The sequence below is a fragment of the Alligator sinensis genome, unplaced genomic scaffold (genome assembly GCF_000455745.1).
Source record: "Alligator sinensis unplaced genomic scaffold, ASM45574v1 scaffold43_1, whole genome shotgun sequence".
Lineage (NCBI taxonomy): Eukaryota > Metazoa > Chordata > Crocodylia > Alligatoridae > Alligator > Alligator sinensis.
Genome location: NW_005842092.1, coordinates 1,144,682 through 1,165,146, shown reverse-complemented (window position 1 = coordinate 1,165,146; position 20,465 = coordinate 1,144,682). Strand labels below are relative to the sequence as shown.

The 20,465-nt window shown below is 41.0% G+C and overlaps 2 protein-coding genes across 9 annotated transcripts in view; one reads left to right on the top strand and one right to left on the bottom strand.

The window, feature by feature from the left end:
• Positions 1 to 4,594, top strand: part of PITRM1 (pitrilysin metallopeptidase 1) — a 35,490-nt gene extending 30,896 nt beyond the window's left edge. Inside the window, exons 26-27 of the mRNA XM_006024068.3 lie at positions 1,357 to 1,459; positions 3,871 to 4,594. Of these exons, the coding sequence (XP_006024130.2) occupies positions 1,357 to 1,459; positions 3,871 to 3,964 (197 nt within the window). The 3' untranslated portion in view covers positions 3,965 to 4,594. The remainder of the gene's footprint in view (positions 1 to 1,356; positions 1,460 to 3,870) is intronic.
• A 909-nt stretch (positions 4,595 to 5,503) lies between these two features.
• Positions 5,504 to 20,465, bottom strand: part of PFKP (phosphofructokinase, platelet) — an 87,380-nt gene continuing 72,418 nt past the window's right edge. For 2 of the 8 annotated variants that reach the window (XM_025204678.1, XM_006024060.3), the window contains 8 exons: positions 18,563 to 18,715; positions 14,783 to 14,947; positions 13,240 to 13,301; positions 11,005 to 11,116; positions 8,561 to 8,660; positions 7,933 to 7,938; positions 7,493 to 7,598; positions 5,504 to 6,052 (listed from right to left, as the gene is read on the bottom strand). In XM_025204678.1, the coding sequence (XP_025060463.1) occupies positions 5,899 to 6,052; positions 7,493 to 7,598; positions 7,933 to 7,938; positions 8,561 to 8,660; positions 11,005 to 11,116; positions 13,240 to 13,301; positions 14,783 to 14,947; positions 18,563 to 18,715 (858 nt within the window). In that variant the 3' untranslated portion in view covers positions 5,504 to 5,898. Of the gene's footprint in view, positions 6,053 to 7,492; positions 7,599 to 7,829; positions 7,939 to 8,560; positions 8,661 to 11,004; positions 11,117 to 13,239; positions 13,302 to 14,782; positions 14,948 to 18,562; positions 18,716 to 20,465 lie in introns of those variants that run through there. The other 6 variants (XM_025204680.1, XM_006024063.3, XM_025204679.1 and 3 more) reach the window with 5 other exon arrangements.

Genomic DNA, 20,465 nt, shown 5'->3' with positions numbered 1-20,465 from the left:
ATCCAAACTGAAACCTAATCAAGGGAGGTGTATAAATAAACAAACACCCAAAGTTAAAAAATCAGGTTTTGTTTTTAAATAGCCTGACTTGTGCTAAACCCTTTAGCTCTGGAAAGCAGAAAAGGCTAACTGCAGTTTACTTTTCATGCTTCAAGCTAAAATGTGAGGCCTCTAAGCTTAGGCAATGAAAATAGCCTAGTTACTTTCAAAGTTTAGATGCCCTAATGTGAGCAGAGGGCTTTGCCACACAGTGATGACTTGTAAGAGGGTGGCATTTCTCGTCTTCTGGTGCTGAGCTGCCTGCCACTCCTGTGGTGACTGGGCTTGGACAGGTTAAACTAGAATGACTTGATTGGTATAGGGCGGTGTGGATGAGTGGAGTTCTCTTCTGTATATAACTTCTTATATAAACTCCTGTCAGGGTTGGCGTTCTTAGCATGTATCCTGAGAACTGAGGAGATGGCTCAGGGTCCCGTCCAGTTCCTGAATCAGCTGAAGCTTAAAGGGAACAGAATGCCCCGATTCTCTCCTCCTAGATAGGATGGAGAATAAAAACTGAGTAACAGTATACCATATCATAACCACATGCTGATCACTTGATGTTACCTTCCTTGGGTCATTGTTTCACATTATGCACGATTGCTTGAAAGCTGTTTGATCATTCAGTGAAATGACTTTTGTGTAGGTGAAATATTGCTGTGTTTGTGTTCATAATTATGTATGTCACAGGAAAAGAAACACGAGTCACGTCTTTGTTTTAGCACTTTGATTAGAGCTGGTCACAAGCCTCAGCAGAAGGATTTGTCTTTGGAACAACAGTTCTGCTGTAACTGAAATATCTCCCTGAAACTGTCAGTTTGGCTAAAATTTCATTTGGGAGCATTAGAAAAAGCAGGATGGCAAAAAGCTGGGCTTTAGACCTTGCAGGGCAGTGGCAATGCTGTTACTTCTCTTCTGTAAATAACTTTTTATATAAACTCCTGTCGGGGTTGGCGTTCTTAGTATGCATCTCTTTTTTTGTTTTGTTTTAGACAAAAATTTAATTTATACAAATAAATGAATTTTTTTAATGATTTTATGCAAAAAAAAAAAAAATATCTGGGGTTAGTCGCAATGTGGCATTTCAAATTGAAAAATAATTCAAACTGTCATCCACAGAACAGAATTCCTGTTCTCTGACTTTGGTGTTGACACTTGTTAAGTAGAAAGATGTACGGCTTGTACGTGATGACCATTACCTATCTGAAGGATGTATTCCTTCCTTCCTCTCCCTCTTTGGTTTATCCAGTGCACGTCTGCTTTTATCCTGGGATGCCTAAAGACTTGACACTTACCAAGTCATATTTTTATTTTAAGGAATGGATCACTTCTTGTTTGGGATCTCTGATGAGATGAAGCAGACGCACAGGGAACAGCTTTTTGCTGTGAGCCGTGAAAACCTGATGGATGTGGCAAACAAGTGAGTCTGTGCTCGTTTTAGAAATGCAGACTAAGTTTACTTGCAAGAATCTGATGGAGGAAAATGCTTCAATTGCTGGGAATAGTCTGACTCACCAAACTCCCGGACAAGTCATTGCCATCTCTCTCCGGTAGCCTTTAACCCACTATAAAGTAATTGTTTCTGTATTCACTTCATGACCTCACTATGCCTGAGTCATTATTTTCCAATTAGGGCCAAAAAAAAGTCTGAGGTATCCAGTACAGAACATATTGGTACTAAAACCCAAAATTGTGATTCCAAAATCTGTCACTCAGCTGCCTCCTGACACTAGAGATGCCTCAACTTGTTAGGTACCTCACTCTTTGCACTGGGGGTTCCCTGCAGTTCTGCCTTGTCCATGCCTGTTTTGCCCCAGTCTGACCTGAGGCATCTACCTCCTTCCAAAACCCCACTTGGATCCAGAAACTAAGTGGAGCTCCGCAGGGAGCCCAGTCCTTTATGGGCACTGAAGCGGCAGCATGAACTCAGCCCAGACTGTTGAAGCCAGGAAGTGAGAGACATGCTGTTCTTGCCCTTCTTTGGACTCAAGAGAATCCTAGCCAACACTTTTTAGCTGCTTCATCATTGCTCCTTGGACTGAATTTGACACTGGATAAAAACCAAAAATAATCCTGAGAGTCTGCCTGGAGCTCAAGACTTCCCCTGTTAGCTGAAAGGTCTAACCACAAAATTACAGAGCCAGGCTCTTCCTTGCTTTATGTTCCTGGCCCCATGACACTTGAGGCAGATCCTTTTAGAGCTACCGCATTTTCTCACATACACACCCCCAAATAAGACATGCACCTTGTTTTGGGAAGGCTGAATGTAGAGAAAAAGATTTTTTTTTTCAGTTATGGTTGACTTAATGATTTAACATAAGGCCTGGAAACAAAGCATCCAACGAGTGTGCCGTCCCAGGAAACAGTCTGGGTGAAATGATGGGAACTTCCTCGTGTGGCAGGACAACAGCAAGGCCAGGCCTGAGACACTTGCAAACCCAGGAGCATAACTGTTAGTTCTCTACTCTAAATAGCTCTTTATATAAATTCCTGTATATAATAGAGTACTGTTTCCACATCCCAAGCCTCATCAAGATACTAGAGACTGCATGCAGTTCACTTGCCCGGAGATAGCTTAATTACTGCTTCAAGAACAAGCTACTGCAAATTTCCCAGCAGCTGGAATAGGGTTAACAGAGGACTCTGCTTGCAGGGGCTGGAGAGAAATAGCAGTCATTAGAGCACAGTGTCTGCATGCTTCTACTCCAGCGTTTTGGAGGGATGATTTTTTCTTGGGAAAGGGGCTTGTGAGTAAATAAGCCTAAGATTGAGCTTATTCTAGCTATTCAAGTCTGTGCCCAGTGGGGTAGGTGGTTTCAGTGAGTATAGAAAACAGATGATTTTGCTTTCCCTGATGTATGAAGTGTGAACTCCTCCCTTAAGATGAGTAATAGCAGTGTGATATTTCTGTCTTGCATCATACCTAATGGCTCCATATTAAAAGGCAGAACAAGATCCTTTTCTAGAAATGTTCTGGGTTCAGGATTTATCCCATGAGTTCCTTTGTTTGTCATGAAATTACATTAAATTATTATTTCAGCAGTAGTGTAACTAGGGGTGGGTGAGTGAGGTACCAGCCCTGGGGGCTGTTTTAAAAGGGGTGCAACAATGGCAGCAGCTGTTGCTCCTGGCCCCACCTGGCCTTTTGTACTGCCCTACCTGCTGACACTCAGGGTGCAAAACTTCCTAGTTTACCTCTGAATTTCAGCCTAGAATTGAGAGGTGGCCAAGAGTTGTTACAGCATAGGCATTTCCCATCTGGGTTCCTCTATCCTGTTGCATACCCTTGATGGATTCCATTCTCCAAAACAGATAGGACTTAGATGTTGTACTGAACAGAAAAACGAAGAGACATCAAATTGGGTGGAAAGGAGGGAAGAAATGCCTTAAATTTGTCTGTGAACAGATGCATTTTTCATAACTACAGGATCTGCTTTAAAAGCAGGCCTGGCGAGATGTGGCTAGGAACAAGAACATTTAAGAAACAGTTTGGGCTTTGATTTCTGAGATCTTCACCTTCTCCCTGTATTCCCATAACTGTCATGTGACAGAGGAACAGAAGAGACTGACAAACCAAAAAGCTTGATCATTTAGAATTTTTCAACAATACTGCACGTTTCTCCTGCTGGTTTTTTCCCTGTTGGTTAGTAATCTTGGCCATGGGGAAGGTACCTGATGAAAGGACATATGATGGAAAGCAATTGTTGTAATTGAGACGATGCTGTACAAATGAGAACTTTCACAGAGCAGAAAGTAGATGGATGGGGTCTTTACTTTCTAATATGTAGCAGTTGAAAGTAGATAAAATGACACTATAACTTTCTTTTGCAGATACCTGGCAGCTGGGAAGAGCACACGAGGTCTAGCTATCCTGGGCCCAGAAAACGCAGACATTGCCAAAGATCCCTCATGGGTCAAGCGATGAGTTAGTGCTGAGCATCTGGCTTCAACTCCAAAACAAGCGGATTCACATGACCTTAATGAGTATTAGAATTTTTTATTTTTAAGCCTGTGATGGTCCAAGTTGTTGTTACAACTTCTGCTCCACATGCAACAAGCCATTTGGCTGCCTTTTCTCCAGTAACCCATGAGTTTTGATTCAACTATGTGAAGGAAGATTTGGCTTTACAGTTGCCTAGGATTTCAAAGTGAAAGCTACCTGATCATCTATGGTTTGGTTTCTACCTATTGACTAACCTCAGTGGCACAAGTGCAAGCTATATAAATGAAATATTTTTGTAAAAGTAGAACTTGAACCATGTTTATTTGAAATCATGCCTGTTACAGTGTCTTTTTAAACATCAGCTGTTGGATATAAAGAGCTTTAAGTATTAAACTGGTCCTTTGTAGTTCTTTCTTGGTACAATTAATTTTTCACAGCATAACAAGATAGGAAACTTTAAGTTTTGCATCATTGTAGGGCTGTTGGTTCAATAGACTATTTGTACTACTATTTGGTAGTTTGAGGACATGGATAAATGCTCAGGTTTTGTGCCGTATATTACATGACTACTACCTATAACAGCAGTTCCCCACAACCATGCTTCCCCTGTAGGTAACTAATTCATAAACTGCTATTTTGATGAGCACTCATTTGTGTAAGGTTTTTTCTTCTGTTCAGTAAAGTTTGGCCAGAGGTAAATCTGGTTAATCAACGTGATAAAAGTAGATACATGACCATGGTATAGGGGAAAAAAAAATATTATTAATGTGACACAGCCTCATGGTAAAACTGGAATGTCATAATGGATCACAGGCAACTCTGGCTGTATTTCAGGGTTCTTCCTGCCTCATAGAAAAGTTACTGGTCTCTAGAAGAAACAGGCAGCTGTGCAGGTATGTCCATCCTCTGCTACCCAGAGCAATGGCTGCTGTAAGTGCTTTAGCTGTTGCCTAATAGTAATTTTAACATGCAACTTTCCATACCCCCCTGGAAGAGGAAAAAGGAGTTCAAAATGAATAGTTTTGAAGTGTGGATGTTGCAAAAGAAGTCGCAGCTGTTCTTAAGGACTCATACTCTAAGCACTTTCCCTTCCCCATGCCTCAAGTGCTAGAAATCCTCTTATATTTCCCAGAATATTGTCCTAACAACCAAGCTGCAGGGCAGGAATGGCTGAAAGCAGCTACCAGCCTACAGAAGTAGAACATGAGGTCAAGTAGAATATTATTTCATGGCTAAAGGCAGGGGTTCTCAAACTGGGTCTCACACCCCCAGGGGGGGTCACGAGCAACTTTTAAAAGGGGGCTGCAAACTTCCCAGTGGGTATGCATGGGGAAGCATTGAGTGGTAGATGGCAGTGGCCGCTGCTGCATACAAGCTCCCCATCCCCCGCTGCTGCCATCCAGTACTTGGGCATCACAACGTTTGAGAACCCCTGGCTTAAGGTTTAAAAACTAAGTACTACACGGGTATCTTAGCAGTGAAGTAGAATTTGCACTAAAGAACACACAAATACTTACACTATTTGTTTGCAAGGGTACTTTATTCCACTTCGGGTACATAAACATAACCTGTAATTTGACATAAAGCTAGCCTTCTACATATACTTGGAGTGTGAATACTCTTGGATATGAAGTGCAATAAATGAATAGATTATCACACTGAGTGCATAGAATTATGTTGAACTTACTGTTGATAAAGGATTGCCTCGGTAACTGATGCTTGTTTGTTAGATGCTAGGGTGTCTGTCAAACCTAAGACAAATACTGGGCAAGGAATCTGAGATTTTAAATTTCTTATTTCACATAAAGTGCTGATACAATAATTTAAGTGTTACAAAACAAAGCTGTAACCAATATATTCTAAAGCATTGTTACACACAATGTAGGTCTATTACAACTGTATCTAAAAGGATTCCTTTAGATGGCCCCAGTTTCTGCTTCTTTCGGTCTATGCATCGCTACATGCTCCAGCTGCCCTGAATCGGAGACGTCATAGCTAGTCTTGTATTTGGCCAGAATTTTCATCAGGGGCCGGAGTTTCAGCCACCATTGTTCCTTAGCAATTCTGTGCCTGTTTAGGAAGTGAGGAAAAGAAAGCAGTCAAAGCTGTTCTGTATGAACTACCCCAAATTCTCTTAATTAGAGAATTAAAGTTAATTCACTAAATTAAAGTTGACTGTTCTAATTCTGCTGTTGCAGGTAGCACAATTCATTTAAGTGTGCATCAATGGCCAAATCCTGCTTGTATCTTTGTATGACACCTCCACTCACTGAAAGAAGCATGGAGTAGACAAAAGCCAAACTGAATAAAAAGGAAGAAAATACTCGAGAGGCAGGTGGGCACGTATAACTTAGTTGTAATGATAATCTGTTGCAACACCTTAGATCAGAGGTGCAGGCCAGATGTGGCCTCTGAAGCTGGTATTAATGGTCTGTCACTGGCATGCGAACACTCCTGTCAGTGAATTCAGTGACGAAGGAAAGGAGGGTTATGAGCAAGGTTTATCTGTGCTGACTTGCTAGAGATGTTAGCTTTCAGGCAGCTCTAGAGCTCAGGGACTGAATACAGCTGCCATTTGTCTCCTGCTCCCCCTTGCTGAGCTGAATTCAGCAGCATGGAAAAAAGACGACAAGTGGCAGCGACGGCAGCACTCAGCTCCTGGTCTCCAGAGCTTCATGAAGTCTTTTGGCTCTGTGACACGTCAATAAAGACACTGGCTGGAGCCACAGCTTTTGTGTAGCCAGGAAGCTAAACGTCATTGCCATTTGCTTTGCCTCTCCTCCTCCTCATTGAATTCAGGACCAGGCAAAAGACAGCAGCAATGGTGGTGCTCAGCTCCTGGGCTGCAGAGCTGCACAAAAACTGTGGCCACAACCAGAGCTCATACTGGCGAGCTCAGACTTTTCAAGCAACTCCAGAGCCTAGGGGCTGAATGTTGATGCTGCTCTTGAGACCTTGTATAGTGCTCTTCTATGCCTCCCTTGGCTATTTCTGATTTTAAAGTTTGGCTTGTTAAAAAAAAAAAAAAAAAAAAAAAAAAAAAAAAAAAAAAAAAAAAAAAAAAAAAAAAAAAAAAAAAAAAAAAAAAAAAAAAAAAAAAAAAAAAAAAAAAAAAAAAAAAAAAAAAAAAAAAAAAAAAAAAAAAAAAAAAAAAAAAAAAAAAAAAAAAAAAAAAAAAAAAAAAAAAAAAAAAAAAAAAAAAAAAAAAAAAAAAAAAAAAAAAAAAAAAAAAAAAAAAAAAAGAGCACTACTGCCCTAAACAGTAACTGCTGAGAGATTTGTAAGCACCCGTAGGAGTAGACTGGGAGGAGAGATTTAGGAGGAGAGTCTTTGAAGGTGCTTATGGGAAAAATGGATGATCAAATCCAATATCTTAAGTGCTGCAATCAAAAACTTTAGCCAGGGCTATGTGGTAGAGCATCTTAAAGGTGGGACAAGGAGATTGTGCCAGATGTGATGGAAGAGAAGGCTGCTGGAAGAGGAAGGCCCCAGAGGGCCTTTTTTACTTACACAAAGTCTGTTTCACCCTTAAGCTCAGCCACAGGTTGGAAAACAAGATTGCGCCGGCGCATTCCCAGCAGACAAACAGTGTCATCGGTGTTGGCAAATACTTTTCCTAAAAGGGAGAAAAAAATAGTTTTAGTTTCCTACTCTATTACATCCACAGGGGCAAATTAGCTCTTTTCTCTTAAAAACAAATGGAGGAGCAAATTCCTGGGAGGATTCTTAATTCTGTTCAGTTTAAAATGGACAGTAATGGTTGAATTAGTACTTTAATGATGTTAGGAAGATCTTCATTTCAATGAATTAGTTTGATGATTGAACAATAAAACGTAATGAACTTAACTGATTATACTTCCCAAAATGATGCCACATGAACTCAAATTTTAGATTAGATTTCCCTTGGTAAATAGTGCCTTATGAAACAATTCCTAAAGAAGAGATATTACCTTCTTCTGTGTTCCATGCAGCCACCAAGAAGCAAAACAAAAAAGAACACATGTAACTATGACATCATCAATTCCTATAAATATGAAAATCTGACTGAACTAACAAAATCGCACACAAACCATGGTCAGCAGTATTTGAGTCCCTTTAGTATATTTTTTTTGGTCCCAGCTAACTAGAAACTCATTAAGACAGCAGTCAGCAACCTTTTTAGGTCCTGGAGTGACCTGGCTCGGGTCAGAGGCAGGAAGGCAGTGACTCGGCTGCCTCTGCGGCTCTTCCCAACAACAGTGGCTCCCCACAGAAATGTGACTGCTGCTGAAGTCCCCTGCCACTGAATACCACCAAAGCCTCATGTCTGCAGGTCAGATCTATGACTGGGCTGGATCTGGTCTGTGGGCCATAGGTTGCCAACCCCTGCATTAAGAAAATATTGCAGAAAGCTCAACTAAGCTAATGAGAATAGAAGAACTATACTGTACAACTATAACTGACAATTACTTAACTGGTTGCCATAGTTAGACTGTGCAAAATTAATACAAACAAGTTCAGCAGACTGAGATGCTGACTTGTTCCAAGTTAACTAGAAGAAAAGAGCATGATGGTAAAATAGCCAGAAGTATTGTGCACCTTTCCGGTATGTTTCCACAAGTTTCTTAGAGATCCACTGAATGGCTTTTGCAGAAATTTTCGTCCCAAAGTTTCTGTCAAACGGAGAAGGGGCACCACCCTGCCAAAGTTCAAAATGCAATTGCAGATCAGTTGGGGGTTAACTTTGCATGCATGCCTTTCAGTTCCACCCACTGTGTTTGGTCTTAACTGCTGCGCAGAGCCAGCCTTAAGGAAAATGATATCCTGGGCAAACTTGTTTTTTGGTGCTTCCCCACCATATTTTGGTGCCCGCTTCTCTCCCCAACTCAGCACTGCTGCTGCAGACAGAGGCTGGTGGGCAGGGTCACGGGGTGCAGTCCAGTGGGGAGGCAGAGCAGCATGGTGCACTAGGCAGGTAGGTGGGCAGGCAGGCGCCACTGCTGCTGTGCAGGAACAAGGCAGGTAACCCGGAGTAGGCACCACCCTGCCCACATGTGCCCAGTCTGGCTCCTCCTGAGCAGTGGCTGGAGGCAGGGAGTGGGCTGGGCACTGCTCCTCCAGCCTTGGGTGTGGCGGGGGGAGAGCACTGCTGTGAGTGCCGGCTGCTCATGTGGTACCCTCCTGACCATGGCGCTTTGGGTGGTCATCCACCCCGCAGGCTACCTCTGTTGCTATGCCTGTCACCCTTTTGTCTGCCCTCTCCCCTGCCTTTTAAAAACACACCACACAGTCACACACACAACTGCATCAACTTCATGCCAAGACTCTCAATGTGGTGGTCTCTAAAGAAACCTTGATTTTTCACATGGACTTTTGGACCTATTGGTCCTAATTCTGAAAAGTGCTTAGGGCTAGATGTAGATGCCTGGAGGAACTTAGGTGAATCTCGTTGCTTAAGTGCATACAGCGATCCAGAATAACTCCACTAAAGCAGCCACAAAAGAAGAAACTAACTTCATTTTGGACTGCCAATATTCCTGGGTGCCTACACAAAGACTTCTGGCGTCAGAGGCTGGCTGCCTAGTTCCTGCCTAAGCTCTGCTGTGATCCAGATACAAGGCACAGCAGCACCTAAACTCCACTGATCTGGTCCGTGTCCTCAATGATCATGGCTGCAACCTTTGTACTGAATGCAATGCTCTTGGCAGGCATTACCCAGTCAGCTAGAGGCATTGCTCCTGCTCCCAGGATTATGTCTGCTTTTTCACCAATGTAATGTTTCCATCAGTTTAATATAAAATGCACAAGTGGTCCAGGGAGCGGAACTAGCACTCCTCCCTACTGGCTAAGCTACAGCCCATGCTCCCTCCTGTTTGCGCTCTTCCTGGCTGCAAAGTATTCCAGCTTCAGTAGGAGGGGGTGGAGACTGCCATTGCCCAGACTGCCATTCCTGGCAACTGACTGGCAACTGGGGGATGTGAACTTCAATCCCATCAGGCCTAGAATTCAAGTCTCCCACTTTCTGGGCTCGATCTACTAAGCACCATGTAACAGGTGAGCAGAATCACTAGTCCGCCTCTACTCAGGTGCCTCCAAGGAGGACTCTGGACTGTAGTGCTGACCAAGGCACTTGCATTTCAGGAGATCGGGGCAGGAGTTCAAACATAACCCTGTGCTTAGCATTTCCTGTTGGTTAGCCCTATGCAGTCAGCTGTTCTCCAAAACACCTTTCAGAAGCACCACTGACATACAGGCAGTCTAAGCACCTAACCCTGTTTCATTATTTATCGGGGTACAGGTGTGCTAAAGGTTGAAGAGGCCTATGAGGCCAAGCTGGATTTTACCTCTAATCACATGTTGAACTGTCAGGCTAAAAACAGATGTTGGATTTCCTTAGGGGCAAAGCCTTTTATCCTGGGGTTCTACAGACTGAAATATTCAGTGCTCCACTTTAAGTACCTGTGAAGTATCTGAGGTATTACTTCTTCCACTGGACAACTGGAGCTAATTCCAGGTAATTGCTGTTTCAGCTCTGTGTGTAAACACCTGTGTCCATCCTCCTACCCTCCCTGTTTTGATGGAGTCAGAGCCCAACACAATCTGTTTTTACCCACACTGAGACTTAACCATTTTGTGTGTGTGCACGCGTGTGGTGAGGGGTGGGGAAAATCAGCCCAAATCCCACCTCTCTTAGTGTTCAAGTGGTGCTGCGATGCTGTGGGAGCCTATGAGAGAGGTATTAAAATAAGTCTTTTTGGGGTATAAAAAGACATTTGTATATAAAAAGTGACACTGTAGGAAAACAAAAGAGCAAAGAGTTTTGGGGAGAAGGACCACAGAGATTCAGAAAGAATCTGCTGTGATTGCCTCGTAAAGGAAAATGAAGTGAGGCTAACAACATTAGGAGGAAAACCCTCTTTGTTACATTCATTTCATCTCAGGAGTAAAAACACATGTAGGTAAAATTGTTGGGAGTCCTAGAATTGGGCAGGCCCTTTACATGTACTCAATGACTAGTATCAATAGTTTTTAATCTCACTTACTTGTTGCATGTGACCCAATACATTCTTTCTGCAGTCAAACACACCTTTTCCTTCCTCAGAATACAGCTGATAGATGAAGTCAGTTGTGTAATTCTCATTGCAGTTTTCATTCCTGTAACACCAAACACAGTCAGGCCAATTACAGTCAACAGATCAGTAAATAATAGCCTCCTTTACAAAACCAATGACACTAAGTGAGGGGCAGGTCCCACTCTGACAACTGTTATGCCAGCTCCCTGGGATCAGTCCAAAGGGCTCAGTTATTTCCAACTCTACCACCCCTATGTTTGGTCTTTCACGGTATGTGCAAATAATCGAGCAATTTTATTACAAAAACCTTGAAATCCATGTTCTAATACAGTGGGAGCCAACCTTTTGGCAGACATTACAAATTAGCTCCTCACCGTCCCCAAGTGCCAATTTAATCCCCTTCCCCTCTGTTTTCTGCCCCCAGCCCCACACTCCTTGCCTGATCGGCAGGCCTGCTTTCTGCTTCTTTCTCTGTTCCCTGCCCAACTATCTGCTCTGCTTTCTGTTCCCTGCCCTATCTGCCGGTGTGCTGCCTGTCCTCTCCCCAGTCTGCCATGTGTCACACACAGAGGCTGCCTGTGCACTTGTGGCACCCACGCTGCAGGTTGGACACCCCTTTTCTAATACATAAGAAGTCTATATCCACAGCTACAAAACTCAAGTTTCTCTCCCTTCATGTGTACTTTTGAAGATTAGATTAGCATGCTGGGTGAATAGGCCTGGTGATTTCCTGCTACAACTCATTTCTCAGACTCTGGAGCTTGCTTCCTCATTGTTTTAAGAGTAAGAAGTAAAGTCTGTGAAGAAACATAGCAAGGGCCAGACTGGGTCTGACCAATGGTCCATCTAGTCTAATAGATGATGGTAAGGTTGCAATGGATGAGAGCCGACTAGAGAAAAAAGGTAAGATTCAAAACCATGCTAGTTAACATGTCTTAAGATCATTGTGTAGAGACACAAAAATATTGTATTTAACTAGTGTTAGCTGTTAAAGTGCAAGCTGCCTTGCCTACACCAAGTTTTAGCATGCTGGTTACCAAATTTTAACTATCTTCATTCCTAGTGAAGGCAAGGGCAAAAAGAAAGTGAGGCATATGGCCTCTTTCAGATCTTGACATCATTTACAGAAGAAATGATGGAAAGTCTGAATTGCAGATTAGTAGATTTTAAATATCCTTATTTGTTTCCAGTTTTATGAACCACATATGTCACTGTGATCAATTATTGCCCCAGATGTTTTAATACCAACTTATTACAAGTACTTGATAGTTACATTTATCATAAGATTTTTCTAGGCCTTCCTTACAACGTCAGAACATAACTGATGACAGACTCATTTATGAGAGTTTTTAAGAGGTACATTTGAAGGTAGTGTGGCATCTTCTTGAAATTCCGCTTCTTGTTCATAGTCTCTATATGAGATTGAAGAGATCCAGAGCTCTGAAAGTTGAATTGATACAATGTGTGGAAACTCAGTTTAGGTGTCATGTGGGAAGGAAAAAGAGAAAATTAAGGTTTGATACAGATGCATCCAGCTTGTCTAGAACATAAGGCAGATGGAAATGCTGACAACATGCCTTTAGGCTGCCTTCATATAGGACAGACCAGAAGTATTCTTAAGAGTAAATAGTTCAAAATGTCACTCTAAGCCACTCTGACTAGATTAGGAGCAAAGTTAGACAATATGAAGTTGACATGTAGGAAACTTCTTCACCTGTCAGGGTAAACCTGACATGGCAATTTTTTTTCTCTGACACCAGGTGAAGTCTGAAGTATGCCACTGTATGCAGATGATCAGAACAATGTGTGTGCGCCTCAAGACATTCCAAGTGCTAATTCAAATTTAAGAGCTGCACTGATCCTCTGCTAGCCCCTCAACACAGTAGTAAATTTCATCCTTAAAACATTAAAAAAAACAAAATAGCGCTTCGTGTAATCTCCTTTTTCCATTTTCTTCACTCTTCAGTTAAACTGCAACACTTGAAGGTATAATCTAAAACCCCAGATCATTACCAGAAAAGAGCTAAAATGAGAATTAAGCTTCAGTTTTTCATTTTGAGGGCTTAGACCGGATCCTCAGTTTCACTTTTTCTTCCACTATAAATTCCTGCTAAGAAAGTATTGAGTCTGTTCATTGATTCTACATGGCAACAAAGTTTGTAAAATACTTCATTTTCATGGAACAGGCTAAAGAAATGACCTTACCTCAGCACTAGACCACGCTGGATGCTGGTTTTCATCTTTTCCGTCAAATGTTCCACATTAGCCTAGAAAAAATAAATGTGTTTTTAACAAGTCATGCAAACCATGCTGAATCAAACATGATAAATCTGCCATTCAAATGATCAACAATTTCTTGCATGTCCATCTGCACCTGATAAGAGTAAAAGTCACCAGTTTGAGGTTAATACTAACTTCTTCCACCAACTTCTACCAACAACTATTATTTCAATAGCATGCACTGCATTTTGGGCGCACACAATCCAGTGGCAAAGCAGTGAGCTTGGTATTTTTGATGCATTTATTTACATGGGAACACAGGAATTTTGATGGTGAATCAAACCCTAAAATTGTCTAAATCCAGATGCCCGACTCCAGCGGGCAGTACAAGACCAGATACTTCTGAAGATGCATAAATCCTGCAGTAGATACATTTAGTATAGGTTGGACAGCCATTAGTCAGCGATAATCTAGGTGTAGCTATATCTATACTATACTGTGGGCATTCCCCAGGCTTCTGGGCTTTGCTGATTGCTGCATGGAGCTGGGAAGGATTCCCCCCTCCCGCCCCCTTTTTCTGTTACAAATGTCAAGATTGGGGTTTTTTTTTCACTTTTCCTTAGAGGCATTGGGTGTTGGCTGTAGCCAAGATTGGGGATTCTGACTGGAGGATGCCAATGCTCCTGGTAGGACTAAAACCCAGAGGTTCCTAACTAGAGAATCTTGCCCCTCTGATCAGGGTTGGACCAATTGCCACATTTGGAGCCAGGAAGGAATTTTAACCCATGGCCAGACTGGTATGAACCATGGGGGTTTTTGCCTTCCCCTGTAGCAGGGGGAATGACCTTCTTCCTTGGTCTCTGAAACATATTTTAACAAACCCTGCAGCAGCAAGACACTGCCATTGTCCCCCTTGCTTTACCTGTGACAAGTTACAGTGCTATCTATGCCTTGTGGTTCTGTGACAGGGTTGCCTATATAGTTTTAGTGATAGCTTAGACAAGGATGGTTTGGAGAGGAATGATCCTGCCTCAGGCAGGGAGTTGGACTAGATAATCTCCAGAGGTCCCTTCCAGCCCTACTTCTCTATGATTTAATGAAACAAAATTTTCCTTTTTATTTTGCTCAGTTATGCCTATTTAATATGTATTAATAAGCAGAAACTTAAAGCATTATTCATCCACGTAATGAAGCCAGTGTGACTAGGTGTTGCATTTTTGGCCCTCTGTCTGTGTTTAATACCATAAATGAGGATTGACTGCCTGCATGGTCTACTATAAAGTGCATTCACACTGACAGAATATTTTGAAATGTGTATGAATGTGTTTGGAATGGATTTAAAAGTGGCACAACCTACTAATACAAAGTATAATATGCTTTTATGACATTATTATCATAATCATCTCTATATTATTACTTTTGTTGTTATTATTACAAATAATGCATAAATAGTAAGATTTACGTAAGTATGCTTTTAGACCCTTTTTAAAATTGACCAAAACATTTAAAATACAAACATACTGCATACCTGGAGCTCTCGAATATCAAACTTCTCTTCAAAGATATAAGCAGCATCAGCACCTGCAGCAAGGCCCCCCATATTGGCCAGGTAACCGCAGTAACCACCCATGGTCTCAATGATGAACACACGACGTTTGGTCCCACTGGCTGACTGTTTGATGCGATCACATGTCTAACCAAAGCACAGAACATTAGCAACTCGAACATGAAATTCATTACCATACACTGTATAATTCTTTATCATCGTAATAAGATTACTAATCTTTGCATTCGAATGGAAATGTTACCATGTCAAAGATAATTTTATTTTGGAGGACTACATTTCTTCAGTCACATCTTCTATATTAAAAATAGAGTCACTTGGCAAATATAATTAATGCTTATTTTATCCTTCTGGCTGGCTGGCTGCTTCCTAAAACTGCTATAATAGTAATGAAGTTTGGGGGACATATGCACTTCTGATGGCATTCTTAAAACTGTGGGGTGGCCTTCTAAACAAAGCTATAAAAAAAAAGAAGCATGCTCTGTGATCTAGAATAAAACAGTCTGGCTGGGCTCTAATTCAACTCTGATTACAATTAAACAATTCTCAGCCCAGTGTTTCTCAATCTTTTTAGACTTAAGGCACCCCTCATTATTCCTAAAGCACCCTATATAAACTTTTGTGAATTGAACAGCACTGCATTTACAAAAATTACAGTATTTACTTCCTCACAGAGGTACCAGGTTGCTCAGGCAAGGGAGTGGCCAGGCATGAGCCTGCCCTTATCTGCTTATCTCATCACTCTTCAACATCTTTCAAAAGATCTTGAAAGATCATCCCTGCTTGCATGTCACTACCCTAACCAGTTGTCTTTATAACTGGAATTTAATAGGCTACAGTCTTTGGTTTCTACTGATTCATTTCCCAAACATAATATCCATACAGATTCTCCTAAAATTTCCACTAAAGCCAATTTCTACTGTTTCATGCCCAGGAGCACACACAGACTGTGGGAACCCAACACCTTAACCACATCTTACCTACACTGTATAAGATGATATCTGTAGGCTTATACAGGTGACAGCAAGTTCTATTTAAGCTGAGACATAAACAATAATCTACAAACATTAGTTCATAAAAAGATAAAAGCAATAAATACTGTGCTAAGAACTGCAGAAGCTACAGGACACAGATTTAACATGAACTACCAGGCATCTCTCAATTCAAATAGCATTCAAGAAACTTCTTGGTATTTTCACGTCTTGTTGAAATGAAAGTGATCACAGGGAAACTTTCTAAAAATGACCAGAAAGGACACAACTTCTCAAAAACTTCCCCCTTTAACACACCCTGAATTGAATGTTAAAATCAAGGGATCTCGTATCTCTAAATGTTTGTGAGAACACTGGCCTTTCCTTGAATCATGTCAAATAATTCATAATATTTATTATTTTGTAATATATTTTATATTACCAATGGTTAGGATGACTGAAGAAAAAAAAAAACACACTAATAATTTTTGCACTGTTCTTTCACTTTCAGAATAACTGGATGGAGAAGCCCGGATTTACCACCTGGATCTGTCACTAACTAGAAAGATTTTATCCAGCTCAAGGGTGGCTGTAATACAGGGATTCTTATTATCAGATCAGCTGCTCTAAACTTGATGCAGAAATTATGGGAAAGGCATAGTTGACTGTTATACAGGAGATGAGGCTAAATGATGAGAATAGTCTTTTCTAGCTTGAAAATCTGAGTATGAATCTATTAATCAAAAGTTTTTCATCTCAATAACTAGTTTTTCCCAGGTTCCACCAGGAGTACACTATGGTACCATCTCAGTGTCTATAGTATGCCATTCCCAGAAGTATCTAAGTACTATGTTATGTAGCATCTAGCTAGCTAAATATTAAAACCAGTAATTATTCTTTAACATTACAGCAACCTGTAGTATCAAGTAGTAATAATGGAAATGTGGCCAGTTTTTGTAGCAACACATTTTGAATCTAAACGATTGTGGAAAGCTGTGCTACTTACAGTAAAATGGCATTATATAGAAGCAATAGCTAAGGGATATAATAGCAATAGCCAACTCTATGAAACGTAGAGCTCTTTATGCTGTGGGGATTTCTCCCATATTTGCATTCTTTGGTGAAGGCTTTTGCCTCATTGATATAAGCCATGCTACTCTGATCTGCTGTTTTCAGATATAGAAATTAAGATGGGAAAAACACCTCTGCCCTGCCTCTGTTTCATAGTGTCATACTCTTGCCACCGTTTTCTCATTGTGCGCCAGAATGAAACCAAGACATTTTGAATTTTTCTCCCCGCCACAAAAAAGGTGAGGAGACAGACAGGCTCACATCTCTGCTCTGCTTGTTTTACAGCAGGGAAACAAACCTCACCTAGATGAGGACCCTGGCTATCATATAACTAGGTTTCATGACATGGCATGGGTCTCTTTCAATCTCCTTCACTGGAGCTGATCCACTTCGAGTATATATTAACGTGTTGAACCTGTCCTACCCAAATGTCCTACTTATTCATTTTTCACTTTCAGTCTTGCTCTGGCCTAATAAACTGGTAATTATTTTTATGAAGTGGAGCAGTTTAAAATCGGAGAGAGTGAAGGAGCCTCAGCTGACTCTATAGCCCAGTGGTTAAATGATTCATCTGGTTGTGAGAGACCGGTTCAAGTCCCTGGCTTTGCAATTCCCCGCCCCCCCACCGCCGGGAATGGCCCTATTCAGCAAGGCTATTGTGTAAAGTAAAGGAGCTTCTGTGCTGCTACTATAATAGTTGGACATTAAGAAAAATGTCATAGTAGCAAGGGACACATCTTTCTGAGCAAGGTCGGTGACAAAAATCAATGTGATTTGTAAGCTTTGGTGACAAAAATTGGAAGAGAATAAAGAAAATATATGAAATAAATAAATAAATAAATAGACACTAAAAAACGTCTTTTGATTGAGTTGACATTTCTGTTTTTCAAGTAATACTAAGAAGCAAGTATTAGAAAAATATAAAATCCCGTATTTTGAATATCAGAACATGTTTGTGTTATAACATGGAGAGAAAATTACATCTTTGGTGGCAATAAGCAGAGTGGGCCCTTCAACAAAATTTGAACCTGCCCATTCTGATCATCTGGCCCATTTCAAATGAAAAGCTTGAAAATCTTAACTGAAACCTGCACAATCTTGATGATATTTCACATGTCAAGAATTTTGGTGACACAAGCATTAACATAGCCAATGTACAAAATTCACTTTAAATATTTTAAGCGTGGCAGTCACTAGGCCCCAATTCAGCAAGACTTAACAGTCAGCACATGCCTGATCCCACTGAAGTCAAAGCACTACTCAAACTTAGAGTTAAGTATGTACGTACATACCTCCTGAACTGCAGCCTTAGTCACTGCCTTTGTAATCATTGTGTTTACTTTTCAAAGATGAATGTTTTCTTGCTTCATTTTATATAGCGAGTAGTTTTAAACAAATCAATTCAAACAACAAGAACCTTTATTATTAGTGAAAACAAATGCCCTAATGCATTGAAATAGTGAGTCTATGACATTATCTAAAAGAATCCCCCAAACCATAAGCTAAACAACATCTGGTGTAGTTAATTCAATTTGAATCAATTTAATCTTCAACCAGACATAGAAACATTGACAACTTTCCAGTTAGAGAATCTTAATGATTTAAACTATATTTTTCAGGAAACTAGACATTTTCAGGTCTTTCTGGTATCTTAAAACTATACATTGTATGGTTTTAGTTTTAAAAGGAAATGCAGTCTTACCTCTACAATAGCATTCAAGGCAGTGTCAGCACCAATGCTAAAGTCTGTGCCTGGTACATTGTTGCTAATAGTAGCAGGCAATACACAGATAGGTATGCAAAACTCCTCAAAGCGGGAACGCGCCTCATATAATTGCAGACAACTTTCATAGGCCTGAAGCAGTGGTACAAGCATTATTAGTGATTCAGTCCTTGCCAATGGATGATAAGTTATTATGTACTGTGCTAGTGGCTCCTTGCATGTGATGGGAGGTTTGGCTTTCCATTGGCACAAAAAACCCCACAACCAAAATTGGTGATGTTTAGAAAAAAAAAACAATGTCCTGTAAATACCACAACAGTGCACTTGGGTTGCATTGGCACAGTGCTCTTCTGAAGAAAGCCCAGAAGGAGGTTAATGTGAGTTAGTACAGAGTGAAAATGGTAGTGGATGGTGCAGAGATTTGAAGCGAAGCATAAATGTAAGCAGCATAAAGGTAGTGGAAGTAATGCTTCAAAAAGAAAGTTAAATGAGCAACATGTAGGCTATACACTAAAGGTGTTTTTTTTAAAGTCATCCAGAAGATACCTAAAAATGGAAGAAAATGTTTATGAATGTACTACTACTACTACTATGAAAGCTAATTTTTTTAAGCTACTCTGTTGTAGAAGGTAAAGATAAGCCTCTGTCAGCCTCAGAGAGACATATGTATGTATGCGTGTGTGTGAAAATAAGGTCCACATTTTCAAAGAATGTTTTTAAAAGCATACACCTGGAAACACCTATTTTGTGCATGCAGTTTGATTATTGTCCATAAAAATGCAGGAATGTCACATATGCAAACAAATTTGGTCAACAGGTTTGCAGGAACATTTTAAAATCCTTTCAAGAAAAGTGGCATTATGTGTCTTTTTTGTCATTATGGAGTTCCTAAATACTATACAAATCAGGAGAAAAAAAAATGTAGTGTGAGGTGTTTGAGCTGTTGCTGACAGCAGTATTACAGCAGTCCTAGCACCTATTCTGGAGATGAAGGACAACAGAATGTGCATCTGTTCTAATTTAGTAAGTGGGTAAGTCCAATTCTTCTTTAATATTCATTAAGCCTGAGCAACCACTAGACAGAGAGAACTGAAAATCCCTATATACATAATGAGTCTCAAAATGAAGTTTAAGTCTTATAGTACTTGATCCTGTTCGTCTCCTGAGGTTCATAGTAGTCTGGTCCCTTTTATATCAAAACAAAAAGAGCTGAGGCTAGTCAGCTCTTTTTTGACTGTTAAACCAGTTTGAAGAATGGGTGCAACAGCACCTTAAGGCCTTGTTATACAGTACTCAAGGCAGCTTCTGGAGCTCTTAACCCCTAGAATAGCTGCACATTAAACACCTTTTAAGTGGTTTAAAGTACTCACTTTAGTTTAATGTTACACCTCTCCAGGGTAGGATTTTCTATAATTTGCCTAATTTTGCTCCCATTCCATTAACTTGCAGCCATTCTCCATAGTTTTTCCACTCAAGTTGAAGTCCCCCAGCATCCCAGAAGGCAGTGGTTGAGTGAGGAAGCCAGGGCACAGCACCTTGCCAGGAGCAGAGTGAGTCAATCTGAGCAGTTGGGAGCTCTACCTCCCCACTGCCATTCACACCAGCTCTGCTCTCAGGCGCAGGGCTGGGAGCAGAGCTGGTGTGAGAGGCAGCAGAGAGGCAGCTCCACCACAAACTGGCTCACTAGAGCTGGGAGGAGAGCCAATCCAAGGGGCAGCAGGAGACACCAGGGCTGCAACACTGACTGCCCTAAAGGAGCAGTGAAACTGTCCTTCCCCTAGCTCCTAGTGCTGCCCCTGCTCAGCAGGCCTCTAATGGCAAGTCAAAGCTGTGCAGGTGAGGGGCAATCAGAGCTGGGTTTTTGCCTTAACTGTGTGACTGC